This window comes from Aulonocara sp. 'chitande type north' Nkhata Bay, linkage group LG1, assembly GCF_057382095.1.
Source record: "Aulonocara sp. 'chitande type north' Nkhata Bay isolate Kocher_YH1m ecotype deep benthic linkage group LG1, A_spYH_male_GT1.1, whole genome shotgun sequence".
Lineage (NCBI taxonomy): Eukaryota > Metazoa > Chordata > Actinopteri > Cichliformes > Cichlidae > Aulonocara > Aulonocara sp. 'chitande type north' Nkhata Bay.
The window spans coordinates 19,474,941-19,493,158 of record NC_141344.1 but is presented as its reverse complement, the minus strand read 5'-3'; the positions used below and the strand labels follow the sequence as shown (position 1 = coordinate 19,493,158).

The 18,218-nt window shown below is 40.0% G+C and overlaps 1 protein-coding gene across 2 annotated transcripts; it reads right to left on the bottom strand.

The window, feature by feature from the left end:
* Window positions 1-2,783: 2,783 nt before the first annotated feature.
* On the bottom strand, window positions 2,784-17,401 carry crispld2 (cysteine-rich secretory protein LCCL domain containing 2). Of its 2 annotated transcripts, none has more exons than XM_086287372.1 (15): window positions 17,248-17,401; window positions 14,648-15,006; window positions 13,121-13,239; window positions 11,165-11,297; window positions 10,104-10,219; window positions 9,606-9,706; window positions 9,341-9,523; window positions 9,197-9,257; window positions 9,016-9,082; window positions 8,540-8,670; window positions 8,373-8,416; window positions 8,180-8,252; window positions 7,399-7,474; window positions 6,146-6,276; window positions 2,784-4,393 (listed from the first exon to the last, which is right to left on the bottom strand). In XM_086287372.1, exons 2-15 carry the CDS (start codon window positions 14,915-14,917, stop codon window positions 4,342-4,344), a joined length of 1,557 nt encoding a protein of 518 aa, XP_086143498.1. In that variant the 5' UTR covers window positions 14,918-15,006; window positions 17,248-17,401; the 3' UTR covers window positions 2,784-4,341. The 2 variants fall into 2 exon arrangements, with proteins under 2 accessions (XP_086143498.1, XP_086143504.1); XM_086287378.1 differs by having other exon boundaries at window positions 14,648-15,047; window positions 17,248-17,400.
* Window positions 17,402-18,218: the final 817 nt, after the last annotated feature.

The following is an 18,218-nucleotide window of genomic DNA, read 5'->3' as shown; positions in this document are numbered from 1 at the left end:
TGTAAGCAAACATTCGATTCTGCCGGGGCCGAAACAAAGTCCACATACTCCCTTTAAATAGATTTGGTAAAGCCCTCTTCCTCCATTTGTTTCTACAAATCTCAGAGCAATCTTGTGATTAATAAGCATAAACTCAGCTTTGTCTCTTTTGGCACTTGTTTTGACCAGAAACCTAACATCACAATCACATAATTTGAGTTGTACAACAAATTTTTCTCCAACGATCAAAATACTGCTGGGAGGTCCTTTGCGGTATATACAGACTATACTTGGAATAAGCTCTCGTCTTTCCTTCCAAAACCCCAATAATAAAATTGTCAATATTCGGTTAGTATGGCCACACACAAAGTTGTTACACTGTAATCATCTAAAATTGCAAATGAAAGCACAAAGCAGTTCTCTCTGTGTTTCAGACTTCAGCAGCACCTACTGTATGAGTGCTACATGTCAGACAGCATTTCATGCAAAGCTGAGTCAAAGCTTTGTCAAAAACACAAAAGTCAGCTTACTGTATGATTTAAAAATCATCAGAATTAATAAACAATCATGAATGTCTGTCGTTGTGACAGCGCATCCATGACATTTAAACAGTAACAATCCCAAAAGCACAAATGCTGCTGCTTCAGAAAAAGGGAAAAAGGATTATCTGTGTCAGCAGAATTCATTTTATAGGCATCGATAAACGTAGCAGTCTCAATCAAAAATGGTAAATGGCCTGTATTTATATAGCGCTTTACTAGTCCCTAAGGACCCCAAAGCGCTTTACATATCCAGTCATCCACCCATTCACACACAGGTGATGGCAAGCTACATTGTAGCCACAGCCACCCTGGGACGCACTGACAGAGGCGAGGCTGCCGGACACTGGCGCCACCGGGCCCTCTGACCACCACCAGTAGGCAACAGGTGAAGTGTCTTGCCCAAGGACACAACGACCGAGACTGTCCAAGCCGGGGCTCGAACCAGCAACCTTCCGATTACAAGGCGAACTCCCAACTCTTGAGCCACGAAAATGTTTACAGTGTCAGTAAATTGATAAATCAGTGTAAAGTTCTGCATAGGTTACATGTCTCTAATGTAAAACTTGAAACACTGTTTTACACGAGTGAGGCAGATGCTCACTGTCGCCGGCTATTTTGGCCCTCTTTTTTCAAAACACTCTTAAAAGCTTTTTAAAAACTCTTGGATTTATAGTCCTTGACCTCTTTTTTTAAGTGTCTGAAGAATTTAGATGTTTCACCAGTTGGGAAAATAATATTATTGCTGCTGTGTCACATGTAGCCCAAAGACGTAGCTTATTTCTAAGGAGATAGTCGAAACTCTGTTTTTTTTTTTGTTTGTTTTCTTTCTTTCAGTGGTCCACTCTATTTACTCTCTACACTTTCTGTGTAGAGTTTGCATGTTCTCCCCATGTCTGCGTGACTTCTCTCTGGGAACTCTGGCTTCCTTCCACAGTCCAAAGACATGCAGTTAGTGGGTTAGGTTAACTGGTGACTTTAAATTGCCCCTAGCTGTGAAAGGTGGTCTGTCTCTTTGTCTTGACCCTGTGACAGATTGGCGACCTATCCAGGGTGTACCCCACTTCTTGTCTTATGGAAGACTCAAGATTTAAACTGGAGCTTAAAATGATGATACTGATGCTGATAAAGTTTACTAGAGTCGGTTAGTTACAAAATCGCAACACAAGAGAAGATGCCAGTAGAGGCAGAAAGTAATGTGCACTGTTTGTACATCTGTACGAGGAAAATAGAGTGTATTTGTGAGTTTTAACCCTTCAGGGGTCTAAATGTCTGCGGCAACAAACAAATGAGATTCTTCTGCTTTTACCCTAGGAATCCTTTGTGATGCAACAAAACAGCCTGTTTGCAAAGTACTTCTTGAGCACAAGAAAACATAAAGTTGGTCTGAAACCAGGAATCTTTTTTCCTTAGCAGACAGGGGATTTACTGGGTGAGTACAAATCTTTATCTCCATTGACAATGGGAGTAAAACAGTCATCACACAAGCCAGTTGCAGCTGTTTATTAGTAGGATAGTCAGGGTCCTGTCCAACGAGGGCTTAACTGAAACTGAACATCTGCCTCTCATATAACCCCTGGGCTTATGAGGAGTTATTATTGCTTACAAGATTGTTTTTTCCCTCTTTCTCCATTCAGCCACCTTTACCCCAATCATAAATAACACATGACCTTTGGCCTTGATTTTTTAATTGGAATTACAGGATGATGATATTATAGTCATGCAGACAGACTTCTTTCTTTCTTTCTTCTTTCCTGTATTATTAAGACCCTATTGGCAGATTATGTGTAAGTCCGTGAGAAGTGATCCCTATTTGTGTTGCTCAGCTCCGCCCATTATGCTTGTGCCCACAAGAAGCAGAGCCAGGTTGTGAACATGGTCAGTTATATTTTTCCAAAGATAATGGACAAATCCTGGGTGGCCTGGATCTAAATTTCATTCATAATTCATGTCACACAGATTTTAGTCCAACATTGAGGCCAAAGTACATTTAATACAGTTACAAGATCTTATTAAAATACATTTTTTTGCAATCTGCACAGGCATTGGTTTCAACCACGTTACTGTGGACACCAGTTAAAGCCAGACTTGTAACATTTCATGGTCATGAAGTCAGGACCTTATGTAGCTAAGAGTAAGCTAAGGGTTGCTTCACTTTTCTGGATATGGATATTATCCTTTACTTAGTAAAGCGGCTCATTCTTCAAATATTATTGCTCACAAACACACAAAAAAAAATCACAAAATAACACCCATGATGCGTAATGATTTCTAAAATATCATATTTGACAAGACTTTTTAATTTAAAAGAAAAAAAGAATTGTGTACACTGGGATTTGTAAGACACTCGATTTTCAAACTGTGCAAAAAGTATAGAAGGCACCCTAAACCTGTATAAACGCAATACATCCAAGACAATTGAAACAAATTCACACAATTACTTAATTTTAATCTTACTGTATAAAGATGATTCAAAAACAAAAATCTTAGTATTTACAGATCCCACAACTTTACAAAACCTTTAGCGTTTTCCACAAAATTCCCACATAGAAAAGATCTAAATACTAAGCACAGCGATAGGACTGAGGTAGGATAAAGAGACAGGAAGTTGGAAAAGAAGAAAACCAGCAGGTAGGTTAAACGGGCTAAATGGGACTATGATGTTGGGTGTGTTTTGCAGGAGGGCAGCACTTCTACACAAAATGGACTTTACATTTATTTCATTCGTTTCTACTGAGTATCATTCCCTCATGTCTGTGCATGTAAAATTATATCACAGAGCTAAATGAAGAGCAAAACTATTAATCAGACCTGACCAAACACAACCGTGCTTTAATCCACTATGGTGAGAGATATTACACTTGTCTCCTGTGTGTTCTGCACAGTGTTAGTGTCAAACCTTCACAACGTGGTCCAGTCTCTGAACAAAAAGCACTCTTTGTACCTGAAACATGCAACACATTCAACGGTCTCACGTGGGAAGGGGGGGAGCATTTTGCATTTTCATGAAATGTATTTATTAGAAACAAAGAAAAGAAGAAAGCACTGAGCAGTTAATAAATATAAATTGGGATGTTACTACTTATTATTATAAGTGCACAAACTGTCTCACCTACACCGGCTCTCCATCCACATGGCAGGCACTGAAGCAACACTAGTCTTCTTAAGGAAAATATTACTTCTCTCCAGCAGTGCCTGCTGCCTTTATACACATTCATTTCGCAGAATATTTGTGCTTCAAAATTTCTGGTCAAAAAAACCCAGCAAAACATCTTTGCTCACACTAAACTTGGACTTCGCTGCTAAGAATTAGAAAAGCAATGATGAAGAAGAGGGCTATATATTTTTTAAATGGCTAGAACTTAAACATGTTATTATTTCTTTAAAAAAAACAAAATATAATATATTCTGTACACAATGATTAAATACAGTGTGATCTGGATACATTCCTGTGTATGAAAAACAAATAACACTTGTAATAAGAACACCAATGTAAACATATTGCTTTTTGTAACACAAGTCTAACTCAAAACTTCCAGCACCAGCTGTTCAATGCATTTTATATAATATAATTAAAAAAAAAATTCTGTATTCACAGATTATGTAAGTCTAAGAAAAGATGAAGGAACATGAAGGACTATCAATGTGTTGGATGAGTGGATGAATTTTACTGTATGACTACTGTTTGTTAACTGAGTGGGGAAAGTTTCTGTCAGTCAGATGGGACAGACAAACAGCCATGGCATCAAAGCTATGGGCACTTTCTTCTCTTCGAGAGCAGCTGAGGTGACTCTGTTGGTCTTCAGGTTACTGAACTTAAGTCTCACTGCCTCACAGTAAAGACTCGGAAGGATCCTCCCTCCATGTTGCTTCTGCTGCAAATGGACATGACAAAAAAGTGTTAATTTTATCACTACACCATGAAAAAGTATGTTCTTTCAAAATTCTGAGAAGCAAATTTCAGAAGCCTGATCAAAGGTGAAGGAGCAAATGTGGAATAATCTTGCTTTCCCGTGAGTTTGTGTGCTCCTTTAAGTCAAATGAGACCCCTCCAGTTCCTCAACCAATCAGAGCCATCAAAAGCACACAGTCCTGGTGCACATGATACATTTAGGAGGAAAGGACACATTTGCAGAATCACTCATTGTATTTATATTTCTGTGACTGAATCTTCCAATTACCTCATGTGTTGAACTGGACAGCTGTAATTTGTTCATTAGCGGAAATATCTCAAAGTCTTGCCATGCTACATAATCATGATAGGCCAGTGCAACTGGTATCTAATCACAAATAATTGTCCATATAGGAAAGCACTCTAAGTGGCTGACAGCATTTCCAGCCTCGAGTAATTGGATAGGATGTGATTACTTCCCCAGTAATCCAAGCTGCCCACCCTGCCATGATGTTGGCACATGGCACAGACTTTCTCTCAGCCATCTACTGACCTCCTATCCGAATGCCCCGAGTGAAACCTTCACAGCTCTGCATTAGATTTCAGAGAATAAGACTTGGCATGCTTTTGACCATTCAGCACTTTGCACACTCAATTGAAATGCCTGAGTAAAGTAAGCAAAGGTCCCATGTGTGGGCCGTCCACACACCAAACCACACCATTACTCTTACAACCCCATATGCCACTAGAACTGGCCACAAGGGCTTCTTTGCCTGAGCTTAGTCCACTGGAGCCGGCCACAGATGTGAGACTGATTTGAGAAGCATAGTGTGCATGAAGGGAACCCACTACTTGCAGTATTACAGTGCACATAAATCAAGATAGGGTATAGTGAATAAAAGCACTTTTCTCTGGCATATTTTATAGTCTCTTTTACAGCTCCAAGGTGTAATGGTTAACACATTCACCTTAAACACGACAGATCCCCAGTTTGAGACTGGGAGGAGACACAAACCCAGTCTCAAGGGGTCACGAGCTAATGTAATCTCAGGTCTGGTCCTAAACCTGGAGAAATGAAAGAGTTGTATCAGGAAAAGCATCCAGTGTCCATCCATTCGAAATAAGGGAGCAGCTAAAAGTGCCTTGTTCTATTTCAGACTCTCTTGGACAGTTTACTTGTCTAAATTTCAGCAAGCTTCTGGTTTTTATTTCAGTTGCATTTGACTTTTTGGTGACTACACTTTATACAAAATTTGATATAAAACTACACCTTCGATTAACTTTAATTTGATTTTTATTAAATTAACTCCTCCTAAAAGAGAAATAAAATGTCCCTTTTTGATAAAGCATATAGTTTGAGATGGAACAGGTGTCTCTGAATCCTCCCTTGAGTTACTGATGCTGCTGGGGCTTCCCTTGATCCACTGACCTTTTCTTCTTTACTCATGTGTTTTCCCTCTCTATGTGTTTATACACCATTGCTATATTTCGTTTAATAACTAAACTCTGCCTCTCTCTCCCACGGTGTGCCTTTTTGCTATCCTAACTTCCCCCCTGACCTCCAACTAGTAGTGGCAGATGGCTGCCCCTAACAGAGCCTGGATCTGCCGAAGCGTTCTTCCTGTTAAAAGGAGTTTTTACTCCTCACTGTTGGCAATTGCTTGTTTAAAGGGCTACATTTTAAACATAGTTGTCAGGAATAATAGTAATCTCCAAAATCCCTGTGGAGCAGTACCTTTCAGATTGGATGCCATTTTTCAGAACTCCTGTGTAGCTCTTTCTCTTGTCCAGAGGCAAAACATCAACAAAACCGCCATTGGGTTTGATTACGCCTGCATGGATGGCCGCTTTGCAAATGCTGGAGTTCTGTGAAGAGAAGATATGGTGAACTTGAGAGAGGATTTAAAAAGATGGAAAACCACTTTTTCACTGTGCAAACATTACTTCAGTTTAATAATTGTTTAATACAGCATGAAATATATTTTACAGAAAGACGTCAGCAACCACACACACACACACACACACACACACACTCAAGGAGTAGAGTTTGAGCCAGAAGCATGGCTCCAGCAAAACAGACCATGAGCTCTTATCAACAGTTTGGAGTACAATCAATCATTTCTACTCCAAACATAGATCAGACTGTCCATACACCCTACCAGAGATTGTAACCAGACAGTTTATGCCTCATGTTTAACCAACATTCAGCTTATACACCACTGTGGAAACAGATGTGGGTGCCTCAGATTGCAAAGCATTCCTGGGTGCTGGGCATTTGTTATGAGTCAAGTGTGCTTGTTTCAGGACCTCAGAGGACCTGTGATCTGGTTAAGAGTCAGTTTCATCAGTGGTTAAGCTCTTTAAACCCAGCATTGACCTCATGTGAATTCACAGATTAGCAGCTCTAAAATAAACTTCGAAAGTAACATAAAAGCTTTTACATTTTACATCTGATATGTTTAGTCTGAAGGGCACTTTACAGTGTCCTCTCCACTGTAAACATCTTTTTAAGTCACTTCAGAGAGATATTCTAAACCAGTCTTCCTAGGAGTATTTCTTTCTGTGTCTTCTTCAGTGAAAAAGAGGCACTTAGTTTGAGATAATGCTTGAGTGGTAAAGCCCTATAGAGTCAAAGACATTCTCCGGTTTGTCATTTCATTACTCCAATTCTCCATGATCCTATGATTCAGCTGTTGTTCATGGCCATGCAACATAATCACGCAGACATAATCATTCAGACATCTCCCCGTTTTTGCTGAGGAGGCCAACAAGTTATAATAAACAATCAGCTAATTTTTTTTATTTATTTTTTTATTCCTACCATCCTAGCATTATTGGAATAAAACATACACTTTAAAAGCACATAAAAGTACACACCAGCAGGTAGGTTGTGTATTAGTTGCACAAACTGAAACACATACGTTTACTTGATTGTGGTTTATTGCCCCTTAATTCAGAAGATACAGATTGGAAGCTAGTGTTACTTACATCTGTGTAAATCTTGTTTCCAATAACAGGCGACCAGTATGAGGGCTGAGCCTTGCAGTTCTCTGGACAGAAGACTCTGAGAAACAAATTGCACTTGAGTATAAATCTGACAGACAAGAGTCATAGAAAGATGTTTTGCTATGGGAGGGTTTCTTCAATAAGTGGTAATATTTTAGCACTTTCATTTAGCATTCCTATATTCTCAGTTAACGGATGTAGTTGGCAAAAAGACAAACATTTACATTTTATTTTCAACTGCATTATATTAAATTCGAAACTATTTATTTGCTATGCATACAGTGCTGTGCAAAAGTCTTGGGCCACCCCTCCCACCCTTCTTCATATTTCGCTTCCAAGGAGCCAGACTTGTTTGTTCTTGTTCTTGATTTTCAGTTATGTCCTTTTACCTGACAATCTTCAGGGGGATATATTTATTGTTTGTTAAACTATTAATGTATGCTGAAGAATGAAGGTGCTCGTACCAAATTTTGATTTTGCAGCTCATCAGAATTGTACAAACTCTATTTTAGCCCTTTACACCATGTTTCTATGTATGTTTGCACAAGTTTCAAGAAACTATTTCCCATTTTCCTAGCAAAATATAAAGAAATGTGGGGTGTCTCAGAACCTTTGTACAATAATGTAAATAACTAATACAAACACCAAGTGTCCATTTACTTTAATTTACTTTTTATCTGAGAGGACAAGCATTAAATATGTCATCTACTGTTGTAGTAAAAAGCTGTTTTTGAGTAATCAAATGTTGGATGTGTGGTGACACCTTGGACAGTGTGAGTTTGGTTCTTTGTAAGGGCAGATTTCAGCCACTGTGGTGTAACAATCAGCTGTCATTTCTGTCACAGAGAGAGAGAAAAGAAAATCACTTAAAACTCTAATATATATCTGAAAATAATGCAAATCAGCACACAATCGTGACTCAAAGCTCCTCCGAACAAAAGAAATGCTTCACTTACCTTTCACTCTGGCCACTGTGAAGGCATTTCCAGCTTTATATTTACTGTAAAACACATCAAATTTAGAAACCTGTAAAGTCTTCCGAAACCAAATTATTTCATTGTGTTAGTCACAGAAGCAGGCACATTTGTTTCCTATATGTTCCCTTCAGAGTACATATATCTACCTGAGAGACTCAATGCCATTCTTTGTAGATCTGACAAAGAATGGTAACTTATCCATTCTGGAGATATCGATTAGTCCTCCGTTGTTGTCAATCACACCATGATGGATAGCAGCTCGGCAAATACTTGATTGCTGAAACAATGAAAAACAAACGCTGGGTGAAAATCCTGTAAAAATAGCAAAGCTCTTATTTACAAATCAAATACCAAATCAAAACAGTTCCATAATGCGAGAAAAGAATTTAAAAAATGTGAAAACAACACTCATTAGATTAGGATAAATGATAAAACCGGAATTTTAGGAAAAACCTAATACTTGGATGTCCTGAAGCCTATTTTACATACAGGATACATATGAGATATTATTTAGTGCCTTATATGTTGTCGTCCAGTGTGAAACCAGACTAAACCACGTTTACGGTCCCATTATAAACTGCTGCATGATGCAGTAAGTTTGCTTCATACAGGACAGACTCACCACATCATAAGTGACAGTTCCCCAAACTTTTCCTTTCTTTTGCACACAGTTAGCAGGACAGTTGTATCTGCAGAGTCAGAAAGCAAGTTGGCCACCACAGTGCATGGATACTGCAAACTGTGTTATCTTATTTGCAAATCTTAAACTAATTTTACATTAAAACACACTGAAATAACCTCACCTGCTGCAGGTTGAGCCACGGCATTTATCTCGCAGTCTTGTCTCACACTTAATATTGTGAGCTGCAAGGGAAAAAAACATATTAAAAAGTGTAAAATATTAAAATTCATGATGATTTTGATAGGTATACAGTTGCTATAGCTACCAAGAAAAGTGCTGCTGGGAGCTTTTGAAGGCGTTGTCCTGGGATTAGTGTTCTTGGGACTGGAGGGTCTGGACACAGGTTTCTTTGGAGCAATAGTTTTAGGTCTGGCAGTGGTACGAGGTGGCAGTGGGACCTGAGGCTTCTCCACCTCATTCATGTCTTCAATCTCTGGCTGCTGAGAGTCTGTAAAAGGACAGATAGGGTTCAGCTTGGTAACCAGTTTAATGTTAAAATGACTGAGGGAAAATCGCGTGGGTTCGCTCACCTTTGTAGCAAAGGTTATTTCTGCATCCTCCTCCATAGCTTGGAGGGCACTGGGAACAAGGTCGGCCATGCTGGTATGGAGCCTCTCCAATCCAGTTGCCCCTGCAGAAATTTTGAACAATGGGCGTCTTGAGTAAGGTGGAAATTAACCATGAGTCAACGTCACTGGGTTCGTGACCTTGTAGCAAAAACACTCCTCTTTGTCTCTAAGGCAATTACATCTCATAGGCTGTCTGGAAAACAAACTCCTACTCTGATCTTATTTTCTTTCCCCGTACCTCATAATTACTATTTTTACTCTGACTTCTGGAGGAATTTTAATGGCAACAATATGTCATATGAATGCTTTGGACAGCTAGTGTTTCTTATCTACAGTACAACTATATTAACAACTCAAAATGCAGCTTTTGTGAGCCCTGTAAAGAGAAGGTATGTAAACAAGAGCCTGGAGACCAGAGGTGTTAACGATCAGTACAGCATGGAGGAATACTGATCTTACTTTGGGGAATAGTTGCACACAAGGTAAACAGAATTCTCCCATATTTCTCCCCACACGTTCATCCTTGGGCACACGTGCACAGCGCAGCCCACTCGGTTAGTAGTTGCCCACACCAGCTGTAAAAGGGGAGGGGAAAGTAAATGGCAAACATTAGCACGTACAATTTCCGAAAGGACACACAGAAAAGTAAACAGTCGATCTCGTAACCTAGATTTGTTGCCTCTCTTTCCTCACATAGGTCCACCATCATTCCAGAGGAAGCACCTATTTAGGCAGTTATAACTAATGAGGCCTTTGGGATTTCCAAGACTGCCTGTTCTGTTATTCTTCTTCAGTCACGTGGTCATCACGTGAACCCAGTTTGCCCTCTGTGACACAACCGGGAGTATTTTCATCATCCAGTTAGAAGGAGGAAATGTCAGTTTTTAATATCTTAACTTGGAAAGAAATTCTCCAAGCCCCAGAACTGTCCACAGTAAAATAACGCAGCTCACGAAACGGAAAGCTCCTGCAGTGGTGTTGCAGATGAATGATGTGCCATTTGACAGGGAATACAAGACATCATATTCGAAAGCGTCTCCAAGCTTTCCTCCCAAACGTGCACTCTCCCCCTTCAGGAATGTTCAGTGGAAGCAGTGAGTCAGCAGGCTCATTCATTCCTGTTTCTTTTGAGCGTCTTTCTTTCTTTCTTTTTTCTTTTTTTTAAAAAAAACAAACTTTTTTCTGTCCCTTCTCTTGAATTATTTGCATCAAGTTATCAAACTTTGCAGGTTCTTGTAGTAATTGATCAAGTTAAGAGCAGGTTTATAAGTTACTGCTCAGGGATTTCTTAAAAGAGCAGTCCACCAGCTTAAATTTAAACTGTCAGACTCCCAATGCAGCAGATGGTGCAGTGGAAATTTCATGTATTCTTTTTACTTGTCCAAATATGGTGCCAACATTACCCACATTCTGACTTGACCACCAACACTTAAGTCAGAGATTCAGTTGTGTTATGCTATGCAGAGTTAATTGTGGGCTTCAAACAAAGATGACAAACCTTTTTCTTGTATTTGTCTCACCTGGGTGTAATGAGTGCACATTGGCCCAGAGCAACGTTCTGGACACCAGGGATTGCATTCATGAGGGTAGGGGTAGGTGTAGTCCTTCACTTCATCGTACCAGGATTGGACGTGGGAGGAAGGTGAACGGTATCTGTAGGATACACACACACACACACACACACACACACACACACACACACACACACACACACACACACACACACACACACACACACACACACACAAACAGACAGTAGGCTCAGTCACAGGGTACCAGGGGCAAAAGGGAAACATCTGGGGTATCTGCCAGGTGCTTTGGCTAGACTTGAGAAACTACATGAACCTGCCTTGCTCTACCCTTGCTCTAACCCTTTTGTCCTCAAATGATGAGTCTGAATATAACCTGGCACACGGAACAGCAGTCTGTTCCCTCCATAACAGAGGGAATCAAATCAAGCTAAAAGACAACAACAAAAAGAATTAGAGCAAAGCTAAACACAGCTTCCCAGTTTAACAAATCAATTCTAGCTCCTATTATAAACATCTCTTTTTACGGTGTTGAAACGTGCAGAGCTTATAAATGGAGAGCAGAGGGGGAGTGAAAAAATGACTCCGCATCAGGGTTTTTTGGCACAGGAAGAAAAGAAGGGAGTAGGAAGGGGGAATGGGTTTGTGAGAATGAGGGCAGATTCCTGGAAGGGCACCTGCTGCGATAGCCATACACTATTAAACACAGAGGCCTACTGTCTGATGTCCACTTGGACACACACACACAACCTCATTCATATCAGACTCCATATGAACAAGGACTAGCAATACCTATGGTTCATGCACTGACACTTTTGTTATAGTTTAAGTAGCTCAAGTACAACATTCATCACTTTTGCTTAGAGTTGATGATAATCTCTTATAAGGACGTTTAGGAGTCACTTGGTACAAAAAAGCTACAAGAAAACTGCCACTCAGTTAAAGTTCAGATTTATAGCCTTCAGAAAAATGATTGCAAATCTGCTTAAAGGAGCAGTGGAAATAAAGTTGCTCTTAATCCATATAGTAGCTGCTCAGATTTTTTATTCTGGGCTAAAAATGGTGGACTGACTGACTAACAATTCCACCGTGCTAGTCCTAGAGCATGTTTAAAACTCCTGTTGATCAAGCAGCCACCTTAAAGGGCTGAGACCCAACTTTAGCTATGAAATTTGAATTCTTACAAACTCATACAAGCCCTTTTTGGTTTAACTTAAAACGAAAACTGCACAGTTGAGAGGAGGAGTGGGATTATAACTCACTTGTTTGGGACTTAATATTAGGGGGCATGGCCATGTTGATTAACAGCCTTACGTCCACTGATTAAAGTCTTTTATCTGTATTTTGCTTAATACAAATTACCCAGCAAACATGGCTGAAAACCAGGTGTTATCCCCTTCATCAAAACTGGTCACAATAAGGTGAATGAACGCATGTAGAACACAAGCCTCCTCACGCTCTTACAAAGTGAGAAATAAAGCTTTGACTATTGCAAAGAAGGAATTCATTGCTTTGTTTTGTTTTTTGAACAGCAATGCAATGTGGTCAGTACATGGTTGTCAACAGATGTCTAGCATCACTAAAAAAAAAATTTTTTAGCCATTTACAGTTTTTACATCTAAATTCCAGTTTATTTGTTGTGTAGTGAACTTACCTTATTTTGTTTAATATATACATTATATACATATTTAGATGAACTTTCTCTTGCCAGAAATTCTAACAAGGACGTCCACACATCTCAAATGGACATAAAAAAAAACGTCCATGACATCAGTTAGATGGTTATTCAACATCAAAGGTGGTCGCATTCCTACAAATGTCTAACAAATAATCTACAAAGTACAGAAGAGGATAAGGTCCAATGATTTTTTTTCTCAGATTTTGAAAAAAAGTCATTTTCCAAAATAAAGCAATAAAATATTCATATTTAATAAGAATGTGTCTCACCTGCCCCAGTGAACTGCCAGGTTTTGTCCAATAGACATGAGCAGGTCCTGAGGTCCATGGTCCCACTGACACTCCTCTGCCCACTGAGTGGCAGATCGCTCCAACTCATCATCCCAAATCTGCATGCATATAAGAAAACAATCATTCATCACCTGCTGTATCAAGTGCAATCCACACTATGCTTTCCTTCCCTCAACCTGCTCTTCTGCTCTTGCACTTCCTTCTCTCCCATTAAGCTGAAACTAAGCCGCACACAAGTACAACAATATCCTTAGATGGTGACATTTGAGCGGAGCTCCTAGCGCCTGGCCTTGGTCCACTACAAATCTCCAGCAATCACAGCTGAATTATCCAAATTTCCTCAGTGGGATTTATTATAGCAGTGGACAAGAGGGTGGAAAACAGAGAAGATACCTGACTCCCACTTTGGAGGGGGCACTGTGAAGTGACTGAACACTCCATACACCATGGCCCCTCAAAGTACATCCCTTCAGTAAATTTCCAGCCTTTTGGTGGTCGCTAACACATGCACACACAGACAGCACTGTAACTCCAAACACCCTTACACTAACACAAACACATCCACTGCCTGTTCGCTGGAATTTGAGAGAGCAAAGACAGTCTGCAGACATTTTCCTTCACAGTGTAACCACACTCCAGAGACACACAGGCCACCACTGCTTCTCTCAACTTTATGGAGCACGTGGTTTTCAATAAGCTTATTTTTGTCTCCACAATAATCCCTCTCCTACTTTATGTATTAATGTGCCATGCGGTCCCTTAAGTTTCCCTTTTCCAGCCTTATTCTCCTTCCTCTTTTAACCAAGCCGCATGTGCTGAGCTGTTTGCAGGTAGGACAGAGTCAGCATTATTATCCTCCCCATAAAAGCGTGGCACAGCAGGCTGGCAGTAGTTCAACATCTTGACTACATGTTTCCAGCAGAGAGAAACGATTGTTTTTATTACGGCAACACCACTTTTTGTACGTCAACTAAAACCCTGATTACCAACCTCATTGGTGCTGCTGACAGATGAAAATTACCTGAGAAGCTGCTATGTTTATATATCATTATATATATTATATATAATCCTGTGTTCATATCATTTGAGTATATATATCATATATATGATGATACATGGTAAAAGATCTGCTTCTCTTACTATGGCTCTTTGTGATGTCACTTAGAGGAGATATTCCTTATATCGTGATCTCAGGCACAACCTGACTGTGAGCACAGAAGCCCCGCCCACCTACTGTTCAACTCCTGTGTTTGCAAGGTAAAGCCAAAAACATGAAGGTTGGCATAAAGAGAAGCTTGTTTCACACAGTGATTAAACTGATGAGCTGAAGAAGGTTCAATATAAGGTAAATAAATGTAAGACTGAACTGTGAATTCTGCAAAACCACTCAAGTAAAGCAAATAAAAAAATCAAGTGCAAGAAATAAGTATAACAGTTTTTTTCCAGGGTAAAGTAAAAGGTTAGCTTTATCTGCATGATAATACTGAAATAGGTCAATAATCTTACCATGTATTCCATGTTTGAAGCGGTGGGGTAAACCCCACCCCTCAGCTTGTTGTGCAGCTGCAGGATCTCCTCACGGTCTGACCAGAGGATGGCTCGGCGGGTCCTGTTACCAGCTGTGTTGCTGGTGCCTTTCTGCTCTGCTTCCTCCTCATAGCGGCTCAGTAGCTTCCTGAGCTCACTGGAGTCTGGCAGGAAGAGGGAAGCCGAGTCTCTGATGCACAACAGCACGAGGACGAGGACAAGGGGCCAGGTCACTGTAGCGCAGGTCATCCTGACACTTGAGCTGCGTAGTTTATACTTTAGGACTAGACAGCAGCTTGTGGATATAGAGAGGCTCCTTTCACAGTTCCAGATAAAATCTGCAGGGTGGAAATGACGATTCAATGATGGTTTCCTTCCTCTGTGATTCAAGAAAATGACCAGATTACAAAATATGGGCACACACACTTCCCACACTTAACTAATATAGGAGGCACTTCTTCTAATAAAGTTGCAAAATAAATGCACACACCTAGAAACGACTGCACAGCAAGACTCTTCTTTAATATCTGTCTCTCCTTCAGGTTGTTTTTAGTTGATAACTCTTCAATATTCCCTTTGCATTGCTATGTGTTATAACTCCTACTGATGAAGAGTGTTTGGTGATGGGGAGGAGCAGTAAAATAAAATTTCCTAACTCAAAGGTGGACTTTTTTTTCTCTGCAGTTCTGCTTTGTGTAAGTTCGGCTTTTGGCCATCTTATGACTGTTTTACTATTTGGGCCAATAGACTCTGATGCAATCCAAAATAACTGCCCTGCAATAACAACATTTCTTTGAGAAGCTTCTGAATGCTTGGTTTTATTTAGGCCAAAGCATAAAAGAAATACTTCAATGTTCATTTTTTTGAGGTTATGAAGGTGTTTTTGTTTATTTGCAGTGCCATAAAATATACTGAAAGGTGTATGAAACAGATATTGGCCACAGAGTTCAATCAACCACTCTCATATAGCATGAACAAAATTATAATCATAAACTTCCATTAGATTTATCTGATAAATTGCTGATTATTTGAGGCATTTTGTTTCCTTTTCAGACACTGTGAAGTGTACATGATCAGCTTGTAACATATTGTGACATTAAATGCTTAAATGATCATTTTTAGTGGCCTCAGTCTTAATGTACAAGGATCTGTCTTATTCATAACAACCTCAATTATTTGACCATAAACATTAATATGACATAAAGTGTCCCTAATAAATTAGTTTTATATTCATGACTAAAAATGTATGAAAAAGTCTGTGTACATAACCCACCTGGACCTAGTGCACCTTAATTATATACAACATCCATCCTGTATCACTCCAGTTATTTTAGCCAAGCCAAGCAGCACAGTGAGATCTGCTGAGGGGGACCTGAGTTCAAGCTGACAACTTCTCACTCAGCTCTCATTAGGCAAAACACTGCATTCCTCACACATATTAGGAAGGTTCATAATATTGTGTAACTGACTCTTTACCTGACCTCGCTCCGAAAGGCAACAAGGTGGAGGCAAGACGTCCAAAACTAAAGCTAAACCAAATATCCCTAAGTCATAAACTTCTAGAAAGAGAGAAGAGCAGTCAGTCAGGGTGATCAGAGAAGAAATGAAAAATAAACCAGCTTGCACTGGTTGCTCTTATCCTTGAATCCCTTCACCTCTTTCCCTTTGGCTGGAGATGCAGCCTGAGGTCTGGCATCGGCTCTGTGTCAACATGCTGTGCCAGCTCAGGGAACTGTGAGCCAACAGGCAGCCCAGCCGCCACACCCTTCTTCTTTCCCTGTGCCCCGTCTTCACACTGAACCTCTACCAGCTTCTCTGTCTGGGCCCTTCTCAAGGCTCTCATGAATTCGATACCAGAGTGACAGACAGAGGAGAAAACCTGAACGCACGTACGTATCGACATCTCGTCTATGTAAACTTGACTCCTTTTTCAACTTCTGGAGCTCCTATCTGATCCAAAGACGGACTGACCTCATCTCCAGCTCACCACGAGGCTGAATGTAAACAAAAACACATGCCATAATGTAGATTCTATCATTTATATAACTTTTTGCAGTTACTTGAAATTTTTGTAATTTGCAATTACTTTTTTAAATTTCATTTTATTGTTTTGGGGGTTTGGGCTTTTTTTTTTCTTCTTCTTCTTCTTCAGAAACCTTAAAGGTCATCATTAAGTAAGTTATTTCTTCTGTTATATCCTGGTCCCAGAACTCTAAAATATAGGCTTCCATAAATGAAATATAATCTTTTGATCATATCGATAACCTCCAAATACACTTAAAATGCTTTGCTCATAAGGTTACTTCCTGCACATAGGGTTTCCATCATGCTACGGCACTTTCCGGGCTGCAGACACTGAAGACCGGTGTCTTGCTAACATCAGAGTTACAATGTGTCAGAAGTTTATATCGCGATGTGAGTGCATGAATAAATCTGCAGCAAATCTCACCAGGTGGGCAGTTCTGCCTTTCCTGCTGTTGCAGAGAATGTGCATTATAAAGTACGGGTTGTTTCGGAGAAAGAAAGAAAGAAAGAAAGAAAGAAAGAAAGAAAGAAAGAAAGAAAGAAAGCGTGCTCACCTCTCTGTTTCTTTGTTAGTATCCAGTAGATTGAGTATTTTCGGTGCAGCTTCCTCTGAGCGCCGGAAAGCTGTTAATTCTCTTATGAGAGGAGCAGGCTGCTGCTATTGGTGGTGTTCCCGGGGAACATAGAGACTGTGTAACTCCTGAGAACTCTGAGAGCCTTATATAGAGAAGGAGACCCCTTAGGACCAGAGGAAAAAATTAGTGTCTCTCCCCACTCGCCAGCTTCCCTTAAGCAGACTATGTTCTTGGCACACAGAGCGCACAGTGCGCAGACTAATGTCAGGAGGACATTTACAAATATTGTAAATCAGCGGTCTGTCAAAACAGCCAGCGGCAGGCGGTGGGATTATAATGAGTCATTTACGTTTGGCTTAGATAAGAAAAAACGCTTCAGAAGAAACAAGCGCATAAGTGGACCATCAGCAGTTATAACAAACATGACGAAATTAAAGGACAAACTTTTTATGCCGACGCCAATTCCAGGGTCATTATTATAACTCGAGACCACACACGAGGATCGATAAGTTGTAATTATTGGATTTGTGATGGTTAATAAATAATTTGCCGATGCTTTCTGGATTAGTTCATCCACCACTGTCCATTGGCTGGAAGTATTTTCTGTTCGGTCATAATTTGCATATAAATGCCGGTAATTCACTGTTATTAAAAGACAAAACAAATAGTGCTGCTACCATTTAAAAGAGCCATCAGGTCATTGTGAGGATAATTTATCTCATGACTTACAGCTCTGCGCAAAAATCTTGAGCCACTCTCGATTTTGTTATATTTTGAAAGGAAAATTGGAAATCGGTGAAGCGATTTGCTGAAAAACGTGTAAACAACCATGGAAATAAAGTATATAAGACGCATGTGCGTTTCGTAAGTGCTTGAATGTCAATCTTTGGTGTGGCCACCTTTCGGCACAGCCTGGACGCTCTCAGGCTAGCTTTCTTGTAATTTCTTTA